Genomic DNA, 27,366 nt, shown 5'->3' with positions numbered 1-27,366 from the left:
TTTTTCAGATGTTAAAAAATAAGTAGCAGTAATCAAGGAAACCTAGCACACTTAAAAGAACAACATGACATCTCAAACTAAGTACAAAGGTGAGGTCAGAATCACAGGAGGCTGTTGACATGTGTATGTTCTGAAGGTTTTCATCTGTGCTCCTTGCACCCTTTTGAGCTCTGTTTTTAGCTGTTCCTGTGGTCAAACCCTTGGGTAATACCTTGTTGCTTTTTCACTAACCTTCACCTTTCCCAAAGCTGATAGTAGCCTATTTGGAGGAAGATTTTATTGCTGCTTCTTTTCTCTACTGGTATTCCCTTAACTATTTCATTCATCTTTTAGAAACATCATAGTGATTATTGCACTGTGGTCATTGCTGTCTCAGAGGTCAATCTTAATTGACTTGATTCTTTCACCTTTGCAACAGACGCCTACATTCAGTGCTGTCTAGGTGGATTCCTGTTTGTTGGCCTAAGTAAAGGGACAATACCTGAGAAACACTTCATGTGAAGGCTGCTTCCCAGGCAGATGTGAACTGCTGCTAGAATGAGATGTCCTTTATTACACACATCGCCTTTTTCTGGACTCAATTTTTCTGTCTTGATCACAATGTTTTCCTCAGTCCTGGTATGCACCGTTGCTGTCTGACATGGAAATTTTGGGTCTACTGAACAATGACTTTTAAACTTAGGGAAAGTCCAGGGAAATACTGCATGATCCTAATAAATGACACATGCCTAACTTTTATGTGAACAGACCCTTCAGAGATAGAATAACTGCCAGCAGTTCTCTTTAGAATATTTAAGCCTACAGCAAAGATACAGAAATGAAGAACTTCTCAAGCCACAGGTGGTGAGACAACCAAGTACACTTCCTTCACAATGTAATTTCTAAATGTTTTGCTTTGGGTTTGCTTTTCTAACAGCACTATCAGTAACTCATGCTGCTCAAGTTATTATTCATATGGTAAGTTTATTGTGAATTAAGAATACAGACAGTGTTTTAATGATACATGTGAAGACTGTCACATACACACTCTGGTTTTTGTTGTGCACTCGAGAGAAGCATTAATATAAACAAAGAAGTAAATGATTATATACATCTCTTTTCCCAGAAAACCTTTGAAGCAATTTCACCAGTGTGGCAGATCATTCTGTGCATTTAACTATCCAGTAAATATATACATTAAAGTTTATTTATCCATATTTTAATAGTTACTCTTTGTCAGCATTTTTTATTTTGGTATCTTAAAAATGTGAATTAGCAATATGGGTTTTGGTCTTGAATTTATTCTGTTGGGTTTTTTTAAAGTTTTTTAAGGCTAAATGTGACCCACCAGAATAATCAAACAATGAGAAGAGAGGAAGGGGTAAAGCATTAGTCTCTTTACGCTGGTATTTGTTTTTTATTTTGCATTGCAAAACGTTTGTAGAATATACATATTACCTTAGCTGAAATAAAGAAAAATATTTTAATAAGAAAGCAAAAGTAGGTCAGAAAGGTCCAAAATCTAAACAGGTTAAGTAGCGTTCTCATAGTACTACTTTATACTCCATTTTGGAAATAATCTATAATCTAAACATAATTGCTGCATTTTTGAGAAGCCTATTTAACAAGTCCTTTTGCTATCATCGAGCCTTTCAGTAGCTTACTTGCATGGTTCAGGTATCTTTTCCGACTTTACTAAAACTATGGGCTCCTATGTACTTGTAGTAATTGTTGCCTTTGGAGGAGATCTGAAGAAATGAATATTTTTATTAGTGCGCAGTATAGCACATCCACATACTTGAAAATTTAAATGTGGTAAATTCTGTTCAGCTGTTTTCATAATATCAGCTTTGGATTTTGTTTAATTTTCAGTTGCTAGAAAATTAAGAAAACCTTTTTTCTGTGTGTGTGTAGATTATTTTATTTTCATCGAGGGTTGAGAAAAGACAATCTTCACTTGGTTGCATCTCCAGGAATATTAGATTGACTGTCTTTTTCTTCCTCCAGCAAGATTAATTCAGTTCTTGCTGAAGATGTCACGATAGTTCGTGAAACTGGAACATCAGATGAGGCCGGATGAATTTCAACTTTTTCACCCTCTGTTGTTTCTTTAGGTGATAAGCTTTCTTGTGCGTCAAAAAATACATCGATTTTATCTGATGGGCTATCTTCATCTGAGATTCTTCCCTCTTTATGACCTGTCTCTACTTTGTCAACAGTTTTAGCCTTTTTGGAAGGAGATGTGAAACCAAGCTTGGGAAATCTAAACCATCCGGTTTTCTCAGTTTGCTTAGAAGAATCATGGTCTGATGCGTCAGCAGATTTCACCTCTTCTGGAACTGATTTTTTTACTTCTGCTTTTGAATCTGTGCTCGTTTCATCACCAGAAGATGAAAAGCCAACAGTTGGAAGCCAAAATTTGAATCTTCCGGGAGATCTTTTACTATCAGTCTTTTCTTTTTCATTGGTTATGTCTTTTTCTTCATCTTCTACTGCTTCAGCTACACCCTCATATTTAGAGAGAGGACCTGCAGTTATTCCCTCTCGTGACTTATCAGGATGAGTCTCTTCCAGTTTACTAGAAGGCTTCACTTCAACAGCAAATGTTTCTAACTTTGGCAAACTTACTTCTCCACTAGATTCTTCAGTCTCACTGCATGGTTTGCCAGATACTTTAAGCTCAGCACTGCAAGTCCTCTGTGCTGCTACTCCAAAGCTTTCATCAGTACATTCGGGTTTACTCACTGATACATCGTCTGCCGAGGATGGCTGCTGGACTAGCACTTCTAAGTTGCTATGTGATTCAGGCAACTTCACCTTGAGCAAAGAGAATCCCAAAGTAGCAGTTTTGACTTCTGATGAGAGAACCTCTGATTCTTTCAGTATTTCAGCAGTGTAAATCTCACACCTTTCAATAGCAACATGTTCAGGTTCTACTTTCTCACTCACTTCTTGACCTTCTACATATGACCAGTGCAGGTCTTGCCCTACGTTTGAAAGGGAGGACTCTATGGTAGTAGTCATCTGTGCTGTCTTAATGTCAGGTTCAGTCAGTGTTAGAATTTTGCTTTTTGCTTTTTGAATACCACCCTCTAGAGCCTCTGGTGTTTCTTCAGGGACAGCAGAGCTTGCTTGCAGTTGCACTACTTCAATGTCAGTACTAGATCCCTTTGGATCCGTAACCACTTTTGACACTGAAACAACAGCTTCAGTTGGGAGAGATTTGAAGGTGAATCTTGGTATTCTTAGTTTGGGAATTTTTATATTTACTTCTGGGACACTTTGTGATTTTTCCACTGTTTCCACTGTTATTCTGGCAGATGTTTCCATATGATCTAGAGCTGAGCTTTTCAGGCCAGTGATTCCTTCTGATTTTTGGAACTGCATTTCTGTTGTGCCTAGTTCAGTTTTAGATACTGAATCAACTTCTGACTTTGGCAAATTGATACTATCTTCAAAACCCTTTGCTTCTGAATGCAGCACTCCAAACTTTGGAATCTTAAACTTGTATGTTTTAATTTTACTTGTTTCTGCTCCATCTTCTACTTGCACTTCCACCCCTGCAGACCTGTCCTTTTCAACACTTTTCACTTGAAATCTCATTTCAGGATCTACTCTAGCAATTTTAACATCCATTTTCATTCCTGGAACTTCTACCTTTAGATCTTCCAGCTTAGCTGTTACATAAGAACCATCTTCTGATCCCTTTGTTGTAGACCATTCACACAGAGGCCTTTTTAATTGGCTTCCTTCACTGTCTTTTCCTATCATTTGAATCTCATCCTTTATCTTTCCTTTTTTAATTACTGCCTCTTGTTTTTGAATATCTAGCTCTTCCTTTGGAAGACTGACATCTATTTTCTCCTGTGTTGCATCCAGGGTAATTTCAGCTGAGGACGGTTTACCTCCTACTTCTGAACTCTCTAACTTAGTGGAACTTTCTACCCTTGGGACTCCTATATCCTGTGATTGGACTTTATGCTCTTGAACAGTCAGAGTACACGTAGGAAACTTATTTGTTAAACTATCTTTGTCAATTTCTGAAGCACTTAGGTATGATTTAGACAATTCTGCTGAAGACACTGTGAATTCAGAAGTATGCATTTTCTGTCCTTCAGCACCGCGCTTAACTATGTCTGCATACGTTTCAGTTTTTAAAATACTCACTCTACTATCTGTTCTTTCTGCAGATAATGAAATATCTCCTTCCATCTTTGGCAAGCTAACATCAGAACTTTTCACAGAATCTCCTAATTCTGGAATCTCTTCTTTTCTGATAGCAATTTCAGCAACTGCGTGTGGTAATGATAAGCTTTTTTCAGGAATACTTGTTTCAATTTGTACTTCAGCAGAGGGAATGCCTGCCTGAGTTTTTTCCATACTTCTTTCAATATCAGCATCACTTTTTTTTTCCTTTAAGGATGTCCTGCCAAATGCAGGTATTCTGAATTTTGGCATTTTAAACCATCCCTGATGTTCTTCAGTCTGAACTTCTTCAGTTTTTATTTTATGTTCTTCTTTTAATTTGATTTCTTTCTCTTCAAGGCTCTCAGTAGCCCCCTCTGTCCTTGGTTTAGACACTGACTGGGACTCTGCCTTTGGAGCTTCAATGCCAGTTGTCAGAACTTGGGGTGTTTTAATCTTACAAGCATAAACCCCCACTCCAGGATCTGACATATCAGATGTAAGTTCTGATGCTGGAACTCCCACAGCAATGTCAACAATTTCATTTGTCATTTTTAGCTGGGGTAGCTCAGGTTCTATTCTTGGAGAGCTGATCTCTGCCTCCGGGCTTTTCCCTTTTGATAAGGAGATTCCAAACTTTGGCTTTTGGAATTTGGGCTTTTTAATCTTCCCTTCAGGACCTTCCAACTTCATCTTTCTTCCATCCACAACTGATGATCTTTCTGTTACTATTTCAGGGCTACTTAGTTCATTTGAAGCTTCTCCTTTGGGGAACTTAAAATCTGTTTTTTGTGTGGTATCTTCATCAGTAGAACTTGATTTTAGGACAACTTCTTGAAAACTCCCCTCTGAGGGAGGCAAAGTGGCATCAATCTTTGCTGAACTGACTCCCATGTCAGTTTGGGAGGCTCCAGTTTCTATTTTGGAAAACTCCAGAGTGGGGATCTTAACATCAGCCAGCCTTATGCTTATTTGTGACCCTTCCTCTGTCCTTGCAGAATGACTTTTTTCTATATCAGGTATCTGTATTGAAACATCACCCTCTCTTTCTGTTTCAGGAATAGCAGTATCAGCTTCAACTTTTGATGAATGTATCTGAGATTTGGGAACCTTGATCTTGGAGAGTGAAATTTTAGGCATGACAAATTGAGGCTTTTTAGTTGGACTTTTTTGTTCAACTTTTCCTGCAGATATTTCCAGATCAAGGGCTGGCCCAGTACCTTGATCATCAGTTATAGTTTCTCTCGCTTCTGTGTCTATCCTGCCTGACATTACAGGAAGTTTATGATCTTCCGAATTTGCTCCAGAATCCAATTTAACACTTGCTTCCTTCTTTGGTGACCAACTGAAGGATGGCAATTTGAATTTGGGCATTTTAAAATGTCCTTCTTTCTCTTCCCCATCTCCATCTTGCTTTATTTCCCCTTTGGGAAGTGCTGCATCTGAATCCTGAACATCACTGTCTGGTTTTGGAATAGAAATATCAGCTGATGGGAGGTGAACATCAGCTTCTAATGCCTTATTTTCATCTTTGGTAATTTTGACTTCAGGCCTGTAAGTTTCTGTTCCTGTACCACATTCCACCTCCAAATTTGGTGCCTCAACAGCAATGTCAGCTATTTCTACCATTGGTTTGAGTTGGGGAACTTTGACTTCTGTTTTGGATTGGCTGACCTCCTTTTCTGACCCTTTCCCTGTAGAATGTGTAATTCCAAACTTTGGCATTTGGAATTTAGACATTTTTGTTTTTCCTTTAGGACCTTCAATTTTTACTTCTACATCACCCACAGAAATTTCACTTGATGTTCTTTCAGCACTTATGTCAGGACTCTTGACCTCAAGGGAGCTTTCTGTTATGATCTTAATATCTGAGGTGGAGAGGCTGGCAGCTGACTTCGATGTCAGGTCATCTTCTTCACATGTAGAAAGTAAGACATCACCTGTACGTATGCTAATATCCATCTCTGTTTTGGGAACATTGACTTCTGGTTTGGAATATTCCAAAGTTGGGACTGTAACTTTTACGCCCATTCCTGCTTCTTCTCCACTACTCCTTTTCTCAGATTTCTGTACTGAAATGCCTTCTTTTTCTTGTTTGGGTTCTTCCAGATGTCCCTCAACCTGAGAAGGAGCAATAGCTTCTTTCTTTGGTGACCAACTAAATGAAGGTAGTTTAAATTTTGACGTTTTAAATTTGTTTTCTTTCTCCTCAGTGTCCTTCTCTCCTGAACCTACTTCCTGTTCTGCCTTGCACTCTAAATCTGGGCCATGGGTTTCCACTTCTAATTTTGGCATGGTAACCTCTGATGATGACAGATTGACATCCAAATTTGGTACATCCAGAACAACATCAGGTGAAGACTTGTGCATCTTTACACCTAATTCGGCATCAGAAATCTGAGCTGATGTTACCATATCAGTATCAGTCATATCAGATGTTATCCTTCCTTTGGAAATTTCAGATTCTAATTTGGAACTAATGTCACTTTCTGACGGTTTTCCCTTAGACCAAGAAATTCCAAATTTTGGTTTTCGGAATTTAGGAATTTTAACCGTAAACTCTGTGTCACCCACAGATGTTTCAGCAGCTGGTGTTTTCCCTCCAGGCTTCAGACTTACTTGGTCCAAAGAAGCATCTTCATTTAAAATTTCAAAATCTGTATCTGAAAGATTCTCACCAGAAAGAGATGATATTTTCGAGTCAGATTCTGCAAAATTAATTTGATATTTAGTAAGAGTAATATCCCCTTTGTGTAATGGGGAATCCTTTTCAATTTTAGAAGAACCAATATCAATTTTGGAGAAACCCAAGCTAGGAATTCTGAATTTAGTACTTCTAGAGCCACTATCACCCTTATTCTCTGGAAGAAGTTCAGATCTGACATTGCCTGAAAGAACAGCAGGAGGTTCCTCTGTTACAGAATAACAAACAGTTTCTGACACAGAAATTTCACCTACGGCCTTACTCTGTACCTGAGATTTAGAACTTTTAGACAGGGAAACCTTAGGCATTCTAAATAAAGAACTTTTAGATTTACCCATATCAACCTCTTTTCCAGAGGAGAAATCGGTGACAACTTCAACAGCAGATGGTTGGAACTCGGCCGCGGGCAGGGTCACGTCGACTTCGGCGGTTCCCGAGGGCACCGTCACTTGGGGCTCCTTGAGGCTGACGTCCACATCGGCGGCCACGGTGCCCTTGGCCTCTCTGCTGCTGGACCAGCCAAAGGAAGGCATGCCGAACTTGGGCATCTTGAACTTGCCGTCCCTGGTCTTGGCGGCCTCCTTCTCGGGGGCTTTTGCTTCCCCTTCCAGGGTGAGGCCTACCTCGGGCGCCTGCAGGTCGACGCTGGCCTTTGGAAGGGGGACTTCCGCGGACGGGAGGCTGATGTCCACCTTGGGGGCTTTGATGTCAGCTTTGGGCATTTTCAGGGAGGGCTTCTCCACCTTCCAGCCGGCCCCTTCGGCTTTGGCGCCGGGGACGTCGGCTTTGAGGCCCAGCGCGGGGCCCTCCCCTGCGGCTGTCACGGTGGCGGAGGGCAGCTCGACCTCTGCGCTGGGCAGGCTCACCTCGCCTTCCAGCCCTTCCGCCTTGGGAGGCGACACTCCGAATTTGGGCTTGTCGAACTTGGGCATCTTCAACTTGCCTTTCAGGCCCGTCACTTCCAGCTGGGCTGCGTCAAGCGAGCCTTCAGCGGAGGGCACTTGGAGGTCTATCTCGGGCGCCTGCAGCTCGAGGGAGCCCTCGACGGAGGGCAGCTTGATGTCCGGGGCGGCGATGCTGATGTCGGCGGCACCGGCCTTGACGTCTGCCTCTGGGAGGCTGGCCTCGACTTTGGGCGGGCTGACGTCTGCGTCCAGTTTGGGAGCCTTGACGGTCGGCTTGGAGAAGACCACGCCGGGCACCTTGACTTTTGGCATGTGTATTTTCATGCCACCGCCCTCAACTTTGCCGGCAGCCACCTCCAGGCCGCCTTCGGCCTCGGGGCCCTGCAGGCCCACTTCGCCCTGCTGGACTTCGGCCTGGGCTTTGGGCAGGGACACCTCTGCCTTTGGCAGGCTGACCTGCACGTGGGGACCTTTGACTTTGGGCAGCTTGACGCTGGGCATCTTGACGTCGGGCATCTTGAAGCGGCTTTTCTCGCCCTCTCCTCCGGCGGCCGTCTCGACGGTCACCTCCACGCCGGGCGCTTGGATGTCGGCCGCGGGCAGGGTCACGTCGACTTCGGCGGTTCCCGAGGGCACCGTCACTTGGGGCTCCTTGAGGCTGACGTCCACATCGGCGGCCACGGTGCCCTTGGCCTCTCTGCTGCTGGACCAGCCAAAGGAAGGCATGCCGAACTTGGGCATCTTGAACTTGCCGTCCTTGGTCTTGGCGGCCTCCTTCTCGGGGGCTTTTGCTTCCCCTTCCAGGGTGAGGCCTACCTCGGGCGCCTGCAGGTCGACGCTGGCCTTTGGAAGGGGGACTTCCGCGGACGGGAGGCTGATGTCCACCTTGGGGGCTTTGATGTCAGCTTTGGGCATTTTCAGGGAGGGCTTCTCCACCTTCCAGCCGGCCCCTTCGGCTTTGGCGCCGGGGACGTCGGCTTTGAGGCCCAGCGCGGGGCCCTCCCCTGCGGCTGTCACGGTGGCGGAGGGCAGCTCGACCTCTGCGCTGGGCAGGCTCACCTCGCCTTCCAGCCCTTCCGCCTTGGGAGGCGACACTCCGAATTTGGGCTTGTCGAACTTGGGCATCTTCAACTTGCCTTTCAGGCCTGTCACTTCCAGCTGGGCTGCGTCAAGCGAGCCTTCAGCGGAGGGCACTTGGAGGTCTATCTCGGGCGCCTGCAGCTCGAGGGAGCCCTCGACGGAGGGCAGCTTGATGTCCGGGGCGGCGATGCTGATGTCGGCGGCACCGGCCTTGACGTCTGCCTCTGGGAGGCTGGCCTCGACTTTGGGCGGGCTGACGTCTGCGTCCAGTTTGGGAGCCTTGACGGTCGGCTTGGAGAAGACCACGCCGGGCACCTTGACTTTTGGCATGTGTATTTTCATGCCACCGCCCTCAACTTTGCCGGCAGCCACCTCCAGGCCGCCTTCGGCCTCGGGGCCCTGCAGGCCCACTTCGCCCTGCTGGACTTCGGCCTGGGCTTTGGGCAGGGACACCTCTGCCTTTGGCAGGCTGACCTGCACGTGGGGACCTTTGACTTTGGGCAGCTTGACGCTGGGCATCTTGACGTCGGGCATCTTGAAGCGGCTTTTCTCGCCCTCTCCTCCGGCGGCCGTCTCGACGGTCACCTCCACGCCGGGCGCTTGGATGTCGGCCGCGGGCAGGGTCACGTCGACTTCGGCGGTTCCCGAGGGCACCGTCACTTGGGGCTCCTTGAGGCTGACGTCCACATCGGCGGCCACGGTGCCCTTGGCCTCTCTGCTGCTGGACCAGCCAAAGGAAGGCATGCCGAACTTGGGCATCTTGAACTTGCCGTCCTTGGTCTTGGCGGCCTCCTTCTCGGGGGCTTTTGCTTCCCCTTCCAGGGTGAGGCCTACCTCGGGCGCCTGCAGGTCGACGCTGGCCTTTGGAAGGGGGACTTCCGCGGACGGGAGGCTGATGTCCACCTTGGGGGCTTTGATGTCAGCTTTGGGCATTTTCAGGGAGGGCTTCTCCACCTTCCAGCCGGCCCCTTCGGCTTTGGCGCCGGGGACGTCGGCTTTGAGGCCCAGCGCGGGGCCCTCCCCTGCGGCTGTCACGGTGGCGGAGGGCAGCTCGACCTCTGCGCTGGGCAGGCTCACCTCGCCTTCCAGCCCTTCCGCCTTGGGAGGCGACACTCCGAATTTGGGCTTGTCGAACTTGGGCATCTTCAACTTGCCTTTCAGGCCCGTCACTTCCAGCTGGGCTGCGTCAAGCGAGCCTTCAGCGGAGGGCACTTGGAGGTCTATCTCGGGCGCCTGCAGCTCGAGGGAGCCCTCGACGGAGGGCAGCTTGATGTCCGGGGCGGCGATGCTGATGTCGGAGGCACCGGCCTTGACGTCTGCCTCTGGGAGGCTGGCCTCGACTTTGGGCGGGCTGACGTCTGCGTCCAGTTTGGGAGCCTTGACGGTCGGCTTGGAGAAGACCACGCCGGGCACCTTGACTTTTGGCATGTGTATTTTCATGCCACCGCCCTCAACTTTGCCGGCAGCCACCTCCAGGCCGCCTTCGGCCTCGGGGCCCTGCAGGCCCACTTCGCCCTGCTGGACTTCGGCCTGGGCTTTGGGCAGGGACACCTCTGCCTTTGGCAGGCTGACCTGCACGTGGGGACCTTTGACTTTGGGCAGCTTGACGCTGGGCATCTTGACGTCGGGCATCTTGAAGCGGCTTTTCTCGCCCTCTCCTCCGGCGGCCGTCTCGACGGTCACCTCCACGCCGGGCGCTTGGATGTCGGCCGCGGGCAGGGTCACGTCGACTTCGGCGGTTCCCGAGGGCACCGTCACTTGGGGCTCCTTGAGGCTGACGTCCACATCGGCGGCCACGGTGCCCTTGGCCTCTCTGCTGCTGGACCAGCCAAAGGAAGGCATGCCGAACTTGGGCATCTTGAACTTGCCGTCCTTGGTCTTGGCGGCCTCCTTCTCGGGGGCTTTTGCTTCCCCTTCCAGGGTGAGGCCTACCTCGGGTGCCTGCAGGTCGACGCTGGCCTTTGGAAGGGGGACTTCCGCGGACGGGAGGCTGATGTCCACCTTGGGGGCTTTGATGTCAGCTTTGGGCATTTTCAGGGAGGGCTTCTCCACCTTCCAGCCGGCCCCTTCGGCTTTGGCGCCGGGGACGTCGGCTTTGAGGCCCAGCGCGGGGCCCTCCCCTGCGGCTGTCACGGTGGCGGAGGGCAGCTCGACCTCTGCGCTGGGCAGGCTCACCTCGCCTTCCAGCCCTTCCGCCTTGGGAGGCGACACTCCGAATTTGGGCTTGTCGAACTTGGGCATCTTCAACTTGCCTTTCAGGCCCGTCACTTCCAGCTGGGCTGCGTCAAGCGAGCCTTCAGCGGAGGGCACTTGGAGGTCTATCTCGGGCGCCTGCAGCTCGAGGGAGCCCTCGACGGAGGGCAGCTTGATGTCCGGGGCGGCGATGCTGATGTCGGCGGCACCGGCCTTGACGTCTGCCTCTGGGAGGCTGGCCTCGACTTTGGGCGGGCTGACGTCTGCGTCCAGTTTGGGAGCCTTGACGGTCGGCTTGGAGAAGACCACGCCGGGCACCTTGACTTTTGGCATGTGTATTTTCATGCCACCGCCCTCAACTTTGCCGGCAGCCACCTCCAGGCCGCCTTCGGCCTCGGGGCCCTGCAGGCCCACTTCGCCCTGCTGGACTTCGGCCTGGGCTTTGGGCAGGGACACCTCTGCCTTTGGCAGGCTGACCTGCACGTGGGGACCTTTGACTTTGGGCAGCTTGACGCTGGGCATCTTGACGTCGGGCATCTTGAAGCGGCTTTTCTCGCCCTCTCCTCCGGCGGCCGTCTCGACGGTCACCTCCACGCCGGGCGCTTGGATGTCGGCCGCGGGCAGGGTCACGTCGACTTCGGCGGTTCCCGAGGGCACCGTCACTTGGGGCTCCTTGAGGCTGACGTCCACATCGGCGGCCACGGTGCCCTTGGCCTCTCTGCTGCTGGACCAGCCAAAGGAAGGCATGCCGAACTTGGGCATCTTGAACTTGCCGTCCTTGGTCTTGGCGGCCTCCTTCTCGGGGGCTTTTGCTTCCCCTTCCAGGGTGAGGCCTACCTCGGGCGCCTGCAGGTCGACGCTGGCCTTTGGAAGGGGGACTTCCGCGGACGGGAGGCTGATGTCCACCTTGGGGGCTTTGATGTCAGCTTTGGGCATTTTCAGGGAGGGCTTCTCCACCTTCCAGCCGGCCCCTTCGGCTTTGGCGCCGGGGACGTCGGCTTTGAGGCCCAGCGCGGGGCCCTCCCCTGCGGCTGTCACGGTGGCGGAGGGCAGCTCGACCTCTGCGCTGGGCAGGCTCACCTCGCCTTCCAGCCCTTCCGCCTTGGGAGGCGACACTCCGAATTTGGGCTTGTCGAACTTGGGCATCTTCAACTTGCCTTTCAGGCCCGTCACTTCCAGCTGGGCTGCGTCAAGCGAGCCTTCAGCGGAGGGCACTTGGAGGTCTATCTCGGGCGCCTGCAGCTCGAGGGAGCCCTCGACGGAGGGCAGCTTGATGTCCGGGGCGGCGATGCTGATGTCGGCGGCACCGGCCTTGACGTCTGCCTCTGGGAGGCTGGCCTCGACTTTGGGCGGGCTGACGTCTGCGTCCAGTTTGGGAGCCTTGACGGTCGGCTTGGAGAAGACCACGCCGGGCACCTTGACTTTTGGCATGTGTATTTTCATGCCACCGCCCTCAACTTTGCCGGCAGCCACCTCCAGGCCGCCTTCGGCCTCGGGGCCCTGCAGGCCCACTTCGCCCTGCTGGACTTCGGCCTGGGCTTTGGGCAGGGACACCTCTGCCTTTGGCAGGCTGACCTGCACGTGGGGACCTTTGACTTTGGGCAGCTTGACGCTGGGCATCTTGACGTCGGGCATCTTGAAGCGGCTTTTCTCGCCCTCTCCTCCGGCGGCCGTCTCGACGGTCACCTCCACGCCGGGCGCTTGGATGTCGGCCGCGGGCAGGGTCACGTCGACTTCGGCGGTTCCCGAGGGCACCGTCACTTGGGGCTCCTTGAGGCTGACGTCCACATCGGCGGCCACGGTGCCCTTGGCCTCTCTGCTGCTGGACCAGCCAAAGGAAGGCATGCCGAACTTGGGCATCTTGAACTTGCCGTCCTTGGTCTTGGCGGCCTCCTTCTCGGGGGCTTTTGCTTCCCCTTCCAGGGTGAGGCCTACCTCGGGCGCCTGCAGGTCGACGCTGGCCTTTGGAAGGGGGACTTCCGCGGACGGGAGGCTGATGTCCACCTTGGGGGCTTTGATGTCAGCTTTGGGCATTTTCAGGGAGGGCTTCTCCACCTTCCAGCCGGCCCCTTCGGCTTTGGCGCCGGGGACGTCGGCTTTGAGGCCCAGCGCGGGGCCCTCCCCTGCGGCTGTCACGGTGGCGGAGGGCAGCTCGACCTCTGCGCTGGGCAGGCTCACCTCGCCTTCCAGCCCTTCCGCCTTGGGAGGCGACACTCCGAATTTGGGCTTGTCGAACTTGGGCATCTTCAACTTGCCTTTCAGGCCCGTCACTTCCAGCTGGGCTGCGTCAAGCGAGCCTTCAGCGGAGGGCACTTGGAGGTCTATCTCGGGCGCCTGCAGCTCGAGGGAGCCCTCCACGGAGGGCAGCTTGATGTCCGGGGCGGCGATGCTGATGTCGGCGGCACCGGCCTTGACGTCTGCCTCTGGGAGGCTGGCCTCGACTTTGGGCGGGCTGACGTCTGCGTCCAGTTTGGGAGCCTTGACGGTCGGCTTGGAGAAGACCACGCCGGGCACCTTGACTTTTGGCATGTGTATTTTCATGCCACCGCCCTCAACTTTGCCGGCAGCCACCTCCAGGCCGCCTTCGGCCTCGGGGCCCTGCAGGCCCACTTCGCCCTGCTGGACTTCGGCCTGGGCTTTGGGCAGGGACACCTCTGCCTTTGGCAGGCTGACCTGCACGTGGGGACCTTTGACTTTGGGCAGCTTGACGCTGGGCATCTTGACGTCGGGCATCTTGAAGCGGCTTTTCTCGCCCTCTCCTCCGGCGGCCGTCTCGACGGTCACCTCCACGCCGGGCGCTTGGATGTCGGCCGCGGGCAGGGTCACGTCGACTTCGGCGGTTCCCGAGGGCACCGTCACTTGGGGCTCCTTGAGGCTGACGTCCACATCGGCGGCCACGGTGCCCTTGGCCTCTCTGCTGCTGGACCAGCCAAAGGAAGGCATGCCGAACTTGGGCATCTTGAACTTGCCGTCCTTGGTCTTGGCGGCCTCCTTCTCGGGGGCTTTTGCTTCCCCTTCCAGGGTGAGGCCTACCTCGGGCGCCTGCAGGTCGACGCTGGCCTTTGGAAGGGGGACTTCCGCGGACGGGAGGCTGATGTCCACCTTGGGGGCTTTGATGTCAGCTTTGGGCATTTTCAGGGAGGGCTTCTCCACCTTCCAGCCGGCCCCTTCGGCTTTGGCGCCGGGGACGTCGGCTTTGAGGCCCAGCGCGGGGCCCTCCCCTGCGGCTGTCACGGTGGCGGAGGGCAGCTCGACCTCTGCGCTGGGCAGGCTCACCTCGCCTTCCAGCCCTTCCGCCTTGGGAGGCGACACTCCGAATTTGGGCTTGTCGAACTTGGGCATCTTCAACTTGCCTTTCAGGCCCGTCACTTCCAGCTGGGCTGCGTCAAGCGAGCCTTCAGCGGAGGGCACTTGGAGGTCTATCTCGGGCGCCTGCAGCTCGAGGGAGCCCTCCACGGAGGGCAGCTTGATGTCCGGGGCGGCGATGCTGATGTCGGCGGCACCGGCCTTGACGTCTGCCTCTGGGAGGCTGGCCTCGACTTTGGGCGGGCTGACGTCTGCGTCCAGTTTGGGAGCCTTGACGGTCGGCTTGGAGAAGACCACGCCGGGCACCTTGACTTTTGGCATGTGTATTTTCATGCCACCGCCCTCAACTTTGCCGGCAGCCACCTCCAGGCTGCCTTCGGCCTCGGGGCCCTGCAGGCCCACTTCGCCCTGCTGGACTTCGGCCTGGGCTTTGGGCAGGGACACCTCTGCCTTTGGCAGGCTGACCTGCACGTGGGGACCTTTGACTTTGGGCAGCTTGACGCTGGGCATCTTGACGTCGGGCATCTTGAAGCGGCTTTTCTCGCCCTCTCCTCCGGCGGCCGTCTCGACGGTCACCTCCACGCCGGGCGCTTGGATGTCGGCCGCGGGCAGGGTCACGTCGACTTCGGCGGTTCCCGAGGGCACCGTCACTTGGGGCTCCTTGAGGCTGACGTCCACATCGGCGGCCACGGTGCCCTTGGCCTCTCTGCTGCTGGACCAGCCAAAGGAAGGCATGCCGAACTTGGGCATCTTGAACTTGCCGTCCTTGGTCTTGGCGGCCTCCTTCTCGGGGGCTTTTGCTTCCCCTTCCAGGGTGAGGCCTACCTCGGGCGCCTGCAGGTCGACGCTGGCCTTTGGAAGGGGGACTTCCGCGGACGGGAGGCTGATGTCCACCTTGGGGGCTTTGATGTCAGCTTTGGGCATTTTCAGGGAGGGCTTCTCCACCTTCCAGCCGGCCCCTTCGGCTTTGGCGCCGGGGACGTCGGCTTTGAGGCCCAGCGCGGGGCCCTCCCCTGCGGCTGTCACGGTGGCGGAGGGCAGCTCGACCTCTGCGCTGGGCAGGCTCACCTCGCCTTCCAGCCCTTCCGCCTTGGGAGGCGACACTCCGAATTTGGGCTTGTCGAACTTGGGCATCTTCAACTTGCCTTTCAGGCCCGTCACTTCCAGCTGGGCTGCGTCAAGCGAGCCTTCAGCGGAGGGCACTTGGAGGTCTATCTCGGGCGCCTGCAGCTCGAGGGAGCCCTCCACGGAGGGCAGCTTGATGTCCGGGGCGGCGATGCTGATGTCGGCGGCACCGGCCTTGACGTCTGCCTCTGGGAGGCTGGCCTCGACTTTGGGCGGGCTGACGTCTGCGTCCAGTTTGGGAGCCTTGACGGTCGGCTTGGAGAAGACCACGCCGGGCACCTTGACTTTTGGCATGTGTATTTTCATGCCACCGCCCTCAACTTTGCCGGCAGCCACCTCCAGGCCGCCTTCGGCCTCGGGGCCCTGCAGGCCCACTTCGCCCTGCTGGACTTCGGCCTGGGCTTTGGGCAGGGACACCTCTGCCTTTGGCAGGCTGACCTGCACGTGGGGACCTTTGACTTTGGGCAGCTTGACGCTGGGCATCTTGACGTCGGGCATCTTGAAGCGGCTTTTCTCGCCCTCTCCTCCGGCGGCCGTCTCGACGGTCACCTCCACGCCGGGCGCTTGGATGTCGGCCGCGGGCAGGGTCACGTCGACTTCGGCGGTTCCCGAGGGCACCGTCACTTGGGGCTCCTTGAGGCTGACGTCCACATCGGCGGCCACGGTGCCCTTGGCCTCTCTGCTGCTGGACCAGCCAAAGGAAGGCATGCCGAACTTGGGCATCTTGAACTTGCCGTCCTTGGTCTTGGCGGCCTCCTTCTCGGGGGCTTTTGCTTCCCCTTCCAGGGTGAGGCCTACCTCGGGCGCCTGCAGGTCGACGCTGGCCTTTGGAAGGGGGACTTCCGCGGACGGGAGGCTGATGTCCACCTTGGGGGCTTTGATGTCAGCTTTGGGCATTTTCAGGGAGGGCTTCTCCACCTTCCAGCCGGCCCCTTCGGCTTTGGCGCCGGGGACGTCGGCTTTGAGGCCCAGCGCGGGGCCCTCCCCTGCGGCTGTCACGGTGGCGGAGGGCAGCTCGACCTCTGCGCTGGGCAGGCTCACCTCGCCTTCCAGCCCTTCCGCCTTGGGAGGCGACACTCCGAATTTGGGCTTGTCGAACTTGGGCATCTTCAACTTGCCTTTCAGGCCCGTCACTTCCAGCTGGGCTGCGTCAAGCGAGCCTTCAGCGGAGGGCACTTGGAGGTCTATCTCGGGCGCCTGCAGCTCGAGGGAGCCCTCCACGGAGGGCAGCTTGATGTCCGGGGCGGCGATGCTGATGTCGGCGGCACCGGCCTTGACGTCTGCCTCTGGGAGGCTGGCCTCGACTTTGGGCGGGCTGACGTCTGCGTCCAGTTTGGGAGCCTTGACGGTCGGCTTGGAGAAGACCACGCCGGGCACCTTGACTTTTGGCATGTGTATTTTCATGCCACCGCCCTCAACTTTGCCGGCAGCCACCTCCAGGCCGCCTTCGGCCTCGGGGCCCTGCAGGCCCACTTCGCCCTGCTGGACTTCGGCCTGGGCTTTGGGCAGGGACACCTCTGCCTTTGGCAGGCTGACCTGCACGTGGGGACCTTTGACTTTGGGCAGCTTGACGCTGGGCATCTTGACGTCGGGCATCTTGAAGCGGCTTTTCTCGCCCTCTCCTCCGGCGGCCGTCTCGACGGTCACCTCCACGCCGGGCGCTTGGATGTCGGCCGCGGGCAGGGTCACGTCGACTTCGGCGGTTCCCGAGGGCACCGTCACTTGGGGCTCCTTGAGGCTGACGTCCACATCGGCGGCCACGGTGCCCTTGGCCTCTCTGCTGCTGGACCAGCCAAAGGAAGGCATGCCGAACTTGGGCATCTTGAACTTGCCGTCCTTAGTCTTGGCGGCCTCCTTCTCGGGGGCTTTTGCTTCCCCTTCCAGGGTGAGGCCTACCTCGGGCGCCTGCAGGTCGACGCTGGCCTTTGGAAGGGGGACTTCCGCGGACGGGAGGCTGATGTCCACCTTGGGGGCTTTGATGTCAGCTTTGGGCATTTTCAGGGAGGGCTTCTCCACCTTCCAGCCGGCCCCTTCGGCTTTGGCGCCGGGGACGTCGGCTTTGAGGCCCAGCGCGGGGCCCTCCCCTGCGGCTGTCACGGTGGCGGAGGGCAGCTCGACCTCTGCGCTGGGCAGGCTCACCTCGCCTTCCAGCCCTTCCGCCTTGGGAGGCGACACTCCGAATTTGGGCTTGTCGAACTTGGGCATCTTCAACTTGCCTTTCAGGCCCGTCACTTCCAGCTGGGCTGCGTCAAGCGAGCCTTCAGCGGAGGGCACTTGGAGGTCTATCTCGGGCGCCTGCAGCTCGAGGGAGCCCTCCACGGAGGGCAGCTTGATGTCCGGGGCGGCGATGCTGATGTCGGCGGCACCGGCCTTGACGTCTGCCTCTGGGAGGCTGGCCTCGACTTTGGGCGGGCTGACGTCTGCGTCCAGTTTGGGAGCCTTGACGGTCGGCTTGGAGAAGACCACGCCGGGCACCTTGACTTTTGGCATGTGTATTTTCATGCCACCGCCCTCAACTTTGCCGGCAGCCACCTCCAGGCCGCCTTCGGCCTCGGGGCCCTGCAGGCCCACTTCGCCCTGCTGGACTTCGGCCTGGGCTTTGGGCAGGGACACCTCTGCCTTTGGCAGGCTGACCTGCACGTGGGGACCTTTGACTTTGGGCAGCTTGACGCTGGGCATCTTGACGTCGGGCATCTTGAAGCGGCTTTTCTCGCCCTCTCCTCCGGCGGCCGTCTCGACGGTCACCTCCACGCCGGGCGCTTGGATGTCGGCCGCGGGCAGGGTCACGTCGACTTCGGCGGTTCCCGAGGGCACCGTCACTTGGGGCTCCTTGAGGCTGACGTCCACATCGGCGGCCACGGTGCCCTTGGCCTCTCTGCTGCTGGACCAGCCAAAGGAAGGCATGCCGAACTTGGGCATCTTGAACTTGCCGTCCTTGGTCTTGGCGGCCTCCTTCTCGGGGGCTTTTGCTTCCCCTTCCAGGGTGAGGCCTACCTCGGGCGCCTGCAGGTCGACGCTGGCCTTTGGAAGGGGGACTTCCGCGGACGGGAGGCTGATGTCCACCTTGGGGGCTTTGATGTCAGCTTTGGGCATTTTCAGGGAGGGCTTCTCCACCTTCCAGCCGGCCCCTTCGGCTTTGGCGCCGGGGACGTCGGCTTTGAGGCCCAGCGCGGGGCCCTCCCCTGCGGCTGTCACGGTGGCGGAGGGCAGCTCGACCTCTGCGCTGGGCAGGCTCACCTCGCCTTCCAGCCCTTCCGCCTTGGGAGGCGACACTCCGAATTTGGGCTTGTCGAACTTGGGCATCTTCAACTTGCCTTTCAGGCCCGTCACTTCCAGCTGGGCTGCGTCAAGCGAGCCTTCAGCGGAGGGCACTTGGAGGTCTATCTCGGGCGCCTGCAGCTCGAGGGAGCCCTCCACGGAGGGCAGCTTGATGTCCGGGGCGGCGATGCTGATGTCGGCGGCACCGGCCTTGACGTCTGCCTCTGGGAGGCTGGCCTCGACTTTGGGCGGGCTGACGTCTGCGTCCAGTTTGGGAGCCTTGACGGTCGGCTTGGAGAAGACCACGCCGGGCACCTTGACTTTTGGCATGTGTATTTTCATGCCACCGCCCTCAACTTTGCCGGCAGCCACCTCCAGGCCGCCTTCGGCCTCGGGGCCCTGCAGGCCCACTTCGCCCTGCTGGACTTCGGCCTGGGCTTTGGGCAGGGACACCTCTGCCTTTGGCAGGCTGACCTGCACGTGGGGACCTTTGACTTTGGGCAGCTTGACGCTGGGCATCTTGACGTCGGGCATCTTGAAGCGGCTTTTCTCGCCCTCTCCTCCGGCGGCCGTCTCGACGGTCACCTCCACGCCGGGCGCTTGGATGTCGGCCGCGGGCAGGGTCACGTCGACTTCGGCGGTTCCCGAGGGCACCGTCACTTGGGGCTCCTTGAGGCTGACGTCCACATCGGCGGCCACGGTGCCCTTGGCCTCTCTGCTGCTGGACCAGCCAAAGGAAGGCATGCCGAACTTGGGCATCTTGAACTTGCCGTCCTTGGTCTTGGCGGCCTCCTTCTCGGGGGCTTTTGCTTCCCCTTCCAGGGTGAGGCCTACCTCGGGCGCCTGCAGGTCGACGCTGGCCTTTGGAAGGGGGACTTCCGCGGACGGGAGGCTGATGTCCACCTTGGGGGCTTTGATGTCAGCTTTGGGCATTTTCAGGGAGGGCTTCTCCACCTTCCAGCCGGCCCCTTCGGCTTTGGCGCCGGGGACGTCGGCTTTGAGGCCCAGCGCGGGGCCCTCCCCTGCGGCTGTCACGGTGGCGGAGGGCAGCTCGACCTCTGCGCTGGGCAGGCTCACCTCGCCTTCCAGCCCTTCCGCCTTGGGAGGCGACACTCCGAATTTGGGCTTGTCGAACTTGGGCATCTTCAACTTGCCTTTCAGGCCCGTCACTTCCAGCTGGGCTGCGTCAAGCGAGCCTTCAGCGGAGGGCACTTGGAGGTCTATCTCGGGCGCCTGCAGCTCGAGGGAGCCCTCCACGGAGGGCAGCTTGATGTCCGGGGCGGCGATGCTGATGTCGGCGGCACCGGCCTTGACGTCTGCCTCTGGGAGGCTGGCCTCGACTTTGGGCGGGCTGACGTCTGCGTCCAGTTTGGGAGCCTTGACGGTCGGCTTGGAGAAGACCACGCCGGGCACCTTGACTTTTGGCATGTGTATTTTCATGCCACCGCCCTCAACTTTGCCGGCAGCCACCTCCAGGCCGCCTTCGGCCTCGGGGCCCTGCAGGCCCACTTCGCCCTGCTGGACTTCGGCCTGGGCTTTGGGCAGGGACACCTCTGCCTTTGGCAGGCTGACCTGCACGTGGGGACCTTTGACTTTGGGCAGCTTGACGCTGGGCATCTTGACGTCGGGCATCTTGAAGCGGCTTTTCTCGCCCTCTCCTCCGGCGGCCGTCTCGACGGTCACCTCCACGCCGGGCGCTTGGATGTCGGCCGCGGGCAGGGTCACGTCGACTTCGGCGGTTCCCGAGGGCACCGTCACTTGGGGCTCCTTGAGGCTGACGTCCACATCGGCGGCCACGGTGCCCTTGGCCTCTCTGCTGCTGGACCAGCCAAAGGAAGGCATGCCGAACTTGGGCATCTTGAACTTGCCGTCCTTGGTCTTGGCGGCCTCCTTCTCGGGGGCTTTTGCTTCCCCTTCCAGGGTGAGGCCTACCTCGGGCGCCTGCAGGTCGACGCTGGCCTTTGGAAGGGGGACTTCCGCGGACGGGAGGCTGATGTCCACCTTGGGGGCTTTGATGTCAGCTTTGGGCACTTTCAGGGAGGGCTTCTCCACCTTCCAGCCGGCCCCTTCGGCTTTGGCGCCGGGGACGTCGGCTTTGAGGCCCAGCGCGGGGCCCTCCCCTGCGGCTGTCACGGTGGCGGAGGGCAGCTCGACCTCTGCGCTGGGCAGGCTCACCTCGCCTTCCAGCCCTTCCGCCTTGGGAGGCGACACTCCGAATTTGGGCTTGTCGAACTTGGGCATCTTCAACTTGCCTTTCAGGCCCGTCACTTCCAGCTGGGCTGCGTCAAGCGAGCCTTCAGCGGAGGGCACTTGGAGGTCTATCTCGGGCGCCTGCAGCTCGAGGGAGCCCTCCACGGAGGGCAGCTTGATGTCCGGGGCGGCGATGCTGATGTCGGCGGCACCGGCCTTGACGTCTGCCTCTGGGAGGCTGGCCTCGACTTTGGGCGGGCTGACGTCTGCGTCCAGTTTGGGAGCCTTGACGGTCGGCTTGGAGAAGACCACGCCGGGCACCTTGACTTTTGGCATGTGTATTTTCATGCCACCGCCCTCAACTTTGCCGGCAGCCACCTCCAGGCCGCCTTCGGCCTCGGGGCCCTGCAGGCCCACTTCGCCCTGCTGGACTTCGGCCTGGGCTTTGGGCAGGGACACCTCTGCCTTTGGCAGGCTGACCTGCACGTGGGGACCTTTGACTTTGGGCAGCTTGACGCTGGGCATCTTGACGTCGGGCATCTTGAAGCGGCTTTTCTCGCCCTCTCCTCCGGCGGCCGTCTCGACGGTCACCTCCACGCCGGGCGCTTGGATGTCGGCCGCGGGCAGGGTCACGTCGACTTCGGCGGTTCCCGAGGGCACCGTCACTTGGGGCTCCTTGAGGCTGACGTCCACATCGGCGGCCACGGTGCCCTTGGCCTCTCTGCTGCTGGACCAGCCAAAGGAAGGCATGCCGAACTTGGGCATCTTGAACTTGCCGTCCTTGGTCTTGGCGGCCTCCTTCTCGGGGGCTTTTGCTTCCCCTTCCAGGGTGAGGCCTACCTCGGGCGCCTGCAGGTCGACGCTGGCCTTTGGAAGGGGGACTTCCGCGGACGGGAGGCTGATGTCCACCTTGGGGGCTTTGATGTCAGCTTTGGGCATTTTCAGGGAGGGCTTCTCCACCTTCCAGCCGGCCCCTTCGGCTTTGGCGCCGGGGACGTCGGCTTTGAGGCCCAGCGCGGGGCCCTCCCCTGCGGCTGTCACGGTGGCGGAGGGCAGCTCGACCTCTGCGCTGGGCAGGCTCACCTCGCCTTCCAGCCCTTCCGCCTTGGGAGGCGACACTCCGAATTTGGGCTTGTCGAACTTGGGCATCTTCAACTTGCCTTTCAGGCCCGTCACTTCCAGCTGGGCTGCGTCAAGCGAGCCTTCAGCGGAGGGCACTTGGAGGTCTATCTCGGGCGCCTGCAGCTCGAGGGAGCCCTCCACGGAGGGCAGCTTGATGTCCGGGGCGGCGATGCTGATGTCGGCGGCACCGGCCTTGACGTCTGCCTCTGGGAGGCTGGCCTCGACTTTGGGCGGGCTGACGTCTGCGTCCAGTTTGGGAGCCTTGACGGTCGGCTTGGAGAAGACCACGCCGGGCACCTTGACTTTTGGCATGTGTATTTTCATGCCACCGCCCTCAACTTTGCCGGCAGCCACCTCCAGGCCGCCTTCGGCCTCGGGGCCCTGCAGGCCCACTTCGCCCTGCTGGACTTCGGCCTGGGCTTTGGGCAGGGACACCTCTGCCTTTGGCAGGCTGACCTGCACGTGGGGACCTTTGACTTTGGGCAGCTTGACGCTGGGCATCTTGACGTCGGGCATCTTGAAGCGGCTTTTCTCGCCCTCTCCTCCGGCGGCCGTCTCGACGGTCACCTCCACGCCGGGCGCTTGGATGTCGGCCGCGGGCAGGGTCACGTCGACTTCGGCGGTTCCCGAGGGCACCGTCACTTGGGGCTCCTTGAGGCTGACGTCCACATCGGCGGCCACGGTGCCCTTGGCCTCTCTGCTGCTGGACCAGCCAAAGGAAGGCATGCCGAACTTGGGCATCTTGAACTTGCCGTCCTTGGTCTTGGCGGCCTCCTTCTCGGGGGCTTTTGCTTCCCCTTCCAGGGTGAGGCCTACCTCGGGCGCCTGCAGGTCGACGCTGGCCTTTGGAAGGGGGACTTCCGCGGACGGGAGGCTGATGTCCACCTTGGGGGCTTTGATGTCAGCTTTGGGCATTTTCAGGGAGGGCTTCTCCACCTTCCAGCCGGCCCCTTCGGCTTTGGCGCCGGGGACGTCGGCTTTGAGGCCCAGCGCGGGGCCCTCCCCTGCGGCTGTCACGGTGGCGGAGGGCAGCTCGACCTCTGCGCTGGGCAGGCTCACCTCGCCTTCCAGCCCTTCCGCCTTGGGAGGCGACACTCCGAATTTGGGCTTGTCGAACTTGGGCATCTTCAACTTGCCTTTCAGGCCCGTCACTTCCAGCTGGGCTGCGTCAAGCGAGCCTTCAGCGGAGGGCACTTGGAGGTCTATCTCGGGCGCCTGCAGCTCGAGGGAGCCCTCCACGGAGGGCAGCTTGATGTCCGGGGCGGCGATGCTGATGTCGGCGGCACCGGCCTTGACGTCTGCCTCTGGGAGGCTGGCCTCGACTTTGGGCGGACTGACGTCTGCGTCCAGTTTGGGAGCCTTGACGGTCGGCTTGGAGAAGACCACGCCGGGCACCTTGACTTTTGGCATGTGTATTTTCATGCCACCGCCCTCAACTTTGCCGGCAGCCACCTCCAGGCCGCCTTCGGCCTCGGGGCCCTGCAGGCCCACTTCGCCCTGCTGGACTTCGGCCTGGGCTTTGGGCAGGGACACCTCTGCCTTTGGCAGGCTGACCTGCACGTGGGGACCTTTGACTTTGGGCAGCTTGACGCTGGGCATCTTGACGTCGGGCATCTTGAAGCGGCTTTTCTCGCCCTCTCCTCCGGCGGCCGTCTCGACGGTCACCTCCACGCCGGGCGCTTGGATGTCGGCCGCGGGCAGGGTCACGTCGACTTCGGCGGTTCCCGAGGGCACCGTCACTTGGGGCTCCTTGAGGCTGACGTCCACATCGGCGGCCACGGTGCCCTTGGCCTCTCTGCTGCTGGACCAGCCAAAGGAAGGCATGCCGAACTTGGGCATCTTGAACTTGCCGTCCTTGGTCTTGGCGGCCTCCTTCTCGGGGGCTTTTGCTTCCCCTTCCAGGGTGAGGCCTACCTCGGGCGCCTGCAGGTCGACGCTGGCCTTTGGAAGGGGGACTTCCGCGGACGGGAGGCTGATGTCCACCTTGGGGGCTTTGATGTCAGCTTTGGGCATTTTCAGGGAGGGCTTCTCCACCTTCCAGCCGGCCCCTTCGGCTTTGGCGCCGGGGACGTCGGCTTTGAGGCCCAGCGCGGGGCCCTCCCCTGCGGCTGTCACGGTGGCGGAGGGCAGCTCGACCTCTGCGCTGGGCAGGCTCACCTCGCCTTCCAGCCCTTCCGCCTTGGGAGGCGACACTCCGAATTTGGGCTTGTCGAACTTGGGCATCTTCAACTTGCCTTTCAGGCCCGTCACTTCCAGCTGGGCTGCGTCAAGCGAGCCTTCAGCGGAGGGCACTTGGAGGTCTATCTCGGGCGCCTGCAGCTCGAGGGAGCCCTCGACGGAGGGCAGCTTGATGTCCGGGGCGGCGATGCTGATGTCGGCGGCACCGGCCTTGACGTCTGCCTCTGGGAGGCTGGCCTCGACTTTGGGCGGGCTGACGTCTGCGTCCAGTTTGGGAGCCTTGACGGTCGGCTTGGAGAAGACCACGCCGGGCACCTTGACTTTTGGCATGTGTATTTTCATGCCACCGCCCTCAACTTTGCCGGCAGCCACCTCCAGGCCGCCTTCGGCCTCGGGGCCCTGCAGGCCCACTTCGCCCTGCTGGACTTCGGCCTGGGCTTTGGGCAGGGACACCTCTGCCTTTGGCAGGCTGACCTGCACGTGGGGACCTTTGACTTTGGGCAGCTTGACGCTGGGCATCTTGACGTCGGGCATCTTGAAGCGGCTTTTCTCGCCCTCTCCTCCGGCGGCCGTCTCGACGGTCACCTCCACGCCGGGCGCTTGGATGTCGGCCGCGGGCAGGGTCACGTCGACTTCGGCGGTTCCCGAGGGCACCGTCACTTGGGGCTCCTTGAGGCTGACGTCCACATCGGCGGCCACGGTGCCCTTGGCCTCTCTGCTGCTGGACCAGCCAAAGGAAGGCATGCCGAACTTGGGCATCTTGAACTTGCCGTCCTTGGTCTTGGCGGCCTCCTTCTCGGGGGCTTTTGCTTCCCCTTCCAGGGTGAGGCCTACCTCGGGCGCCTGCAGGTCGACGCTGGCCTTTGGAAGGGGGACTTCCGCGGACGGGAGGCTGATGTCCACCTTGGGGGCTTTGATGTCAGCTTTGGGCATTTTCAGGGAGGGCTTCTCCACCTTCCAGCCGGCCCCTTCGGCTTTGGCGCCGGGGACGTCGGCTTTGAGGCCCAGCGCGGGGCCCTCCCCTGCGGCTGTCACGGTGGCGGAGGGCAGCTCGACCTCTGCGCTGGGCAGGCTCACCTCGCCTTCCAGCCCTTCCGCCTTGGGAGGCGACACTCCGAATTTGGGCTTGTCGAACTTGGGCATCTTCAACTTGCCTTTCAGGCCCGTCACTTCCAGCTGGGCTGCGTCAAGCGAGCCTTCAGCGGAGGGCACTTGGAGGTCTATCTCGGGCGCCTGCAGCTCGAGGGAGCCCTCGACAGAGGGCAGGTGACCTTCCAACTTTTTTCCCTCATCCTTTTCTGTTATTTTTCCTTTTGACGTTTCTATTTCAATTTCACCAGTTGGAATCTTTGGAACATCTCGTGATATAGTCATTTCTGCTTTCACACCTGCTTCTGCGGATGGTGCTTTTCCTTCCATGTTCCTTTCTTGAACTTCCTTTTGGCCTATCTCATCCTTTGTTGTTACCCAGGTAAAAGTAGGTAATTTAAACTTTGGCAACCTGAATTTGCTTTCTTTTCCCTCTATATCCTTTTCTTCTGTCTTGATGCCAATATCCTTTTTCTGGCTTTTATCACTTGTGAACGTGTCATCTTCTTCTGTCTCTCTTTTTTTTATAGTATCTACTGATTCTACTGTGCTTTCTGTTATTGGTATTTTCATGTCAGGTTTAACTGTTTTGGCCATTTTGAATGATGGCATTTGTAGTTTCCAAGTAGATACTTCTGATTCTGTTTCAGGCACATGAGGTTTCACATCGAAACTCTTGCCATCTTCTGAACTTCTATCAGCTGTTTTTTCTGGTACTGAATGTGAAACATCAGTTCCCAGTTTGGTGTTTTCAGTCTCTGACTCTTCTGTTTTGGGCATTGAAACCCCAAATTTTGTTTTCTGAATTGTTAGTATTTGTTTGTCATCTTCTGTTTGTTTTTCTCTTGTTTCCAGTGTGTCAGATGTTGTGTGTAATTCTGCTTTAGCAGTGCCTATTTCTAGACCTTTAACCTGTATGGATCCCTGTGCTGTGTGACCTGTCATGTCTATCTTAATTCCACTTTCTCCTTCTTTTTTATCTGCGGTTCCTTTCTGTTTCTTTTTTCGGGATTTTGATGAGGATTGTGGTGATTGTTTAGTTGGGCTCTCTTTCACATCAGATGTTTCTAAACTAGGCTTCGCTATCTGTATTGTTATAGCTGGTATTTCAGGTACAGTATATTTTGATGTTGATTCCTTATCTTTTTCTTTTTTAATGCTTATTTCAACTTCAGGGAGTTTTTTTGCATGAGATGGAATGCCATTTTTCATATCTTTTAGTTCTTTTGTTAAAGTTTCATGTATCTCCCCTGTTTTAATTTCATAAGCAGGAGATGTAGTATATTCAACAGTTAGGATTTCAGGATTTTCCAAGCTGATATCTTCTTTATGTACTTTTTCTCTTTCAGATAACAGTGTAGTTTTTATTTCTTTTTTTTGCTTGTCCTGTGATTCTGGTTTGGATCTATGCATTTTGAAGCCAATGCTAGGGAACTTCAGTTTCTTTTGGCTTCCCTTTTTTTCTTTGATATGGACTTCTTGTTGAAATTGAGACTCAGTGTCTGTGCTTGTAGGGGAAATATCCTGTATAGCAGGCTCATATGCATCTGATGTACTATGAGATCTTCTGTGCCCCAGTATCTTTTTATTTTTAATTGACTGGAATTTTGGCCATGATAATCTATCTTTTTTAGGTCTCTTGCTTCTTCCTACCCTTTGGCTTACAATTAATGTTTCCCTGTCTTCTTCTGAAATGGTTTTTCCTGAAATGTGCAGTGTTTCTTCAGGAATGCTCTCACTGAGTTCTTTTTCCTGAAAGAACAAATAGTAGTCAGAAAATAATGTCATAAAATATGTAGAAAAATGTGCTTTTTTAATTGACAGTATCTACTTGTTATACAAAAATTCCTGAAAAGGGTGTACAAAATTCAGGCAGAAATTACATAAAATAAATGGATTATATGGCTGTAATATGTAGATTTCTGAAGGTTTACGTTCTTTGCAAAACATTGCAGTAAATAGAGGTTTCTATATGTATCTCTCTCTATATATATCTGTACAAATACATATATAATATTTATATATATGTATATGAAGAGAAAAATCATTTTG

The 27,366-nt window shown here is 56.4% G+C and overlaps 1 protein-coding gene across 1 annotated transcript in view; it reads right to left on the bottom strand.

Moving 5' to 3' along the window:
* Positions 1–943: 943 nt before the first annotated feature.
* The window catches only part of AHNAK2 (AHNAK nucleoprotein 2), a 58,733-nt gene continuing 32,310 nt past the window's right edge, over positions 944–27,366 (bottom strand). The window contains exon 7 of the mRNA XM_010130284.2: positions 944–27,066. Coding sequence (XP_010128586.2) covers positions 1,933–27,066 — 25,134 coding nt within the window. The 3' untranslated portion in view covers positions 944–1,932. The remainder of the gene's footprint in view (positions 27,067–27,366) is intronic.

The sequence above is a fragment of the Chlamydotis macqueenii genome, chromosome 5, assembly GCF_036417535.1.
Source record: "Chlamydotis macqueenii isolate bChlMac1 chromosome 5, bChlMac1.mat, whole genome shotgun sequence".
Classification (NCBI taxonomy): Eukaryota; Metazoa; Chordata; class Aves; order Otidiformes; family Otididae; genus Chlamydotis; species Chlamydotis macqueenii.
This window is presented reverse-complemented; position numbering and strand designations above follow the sequence as displayed.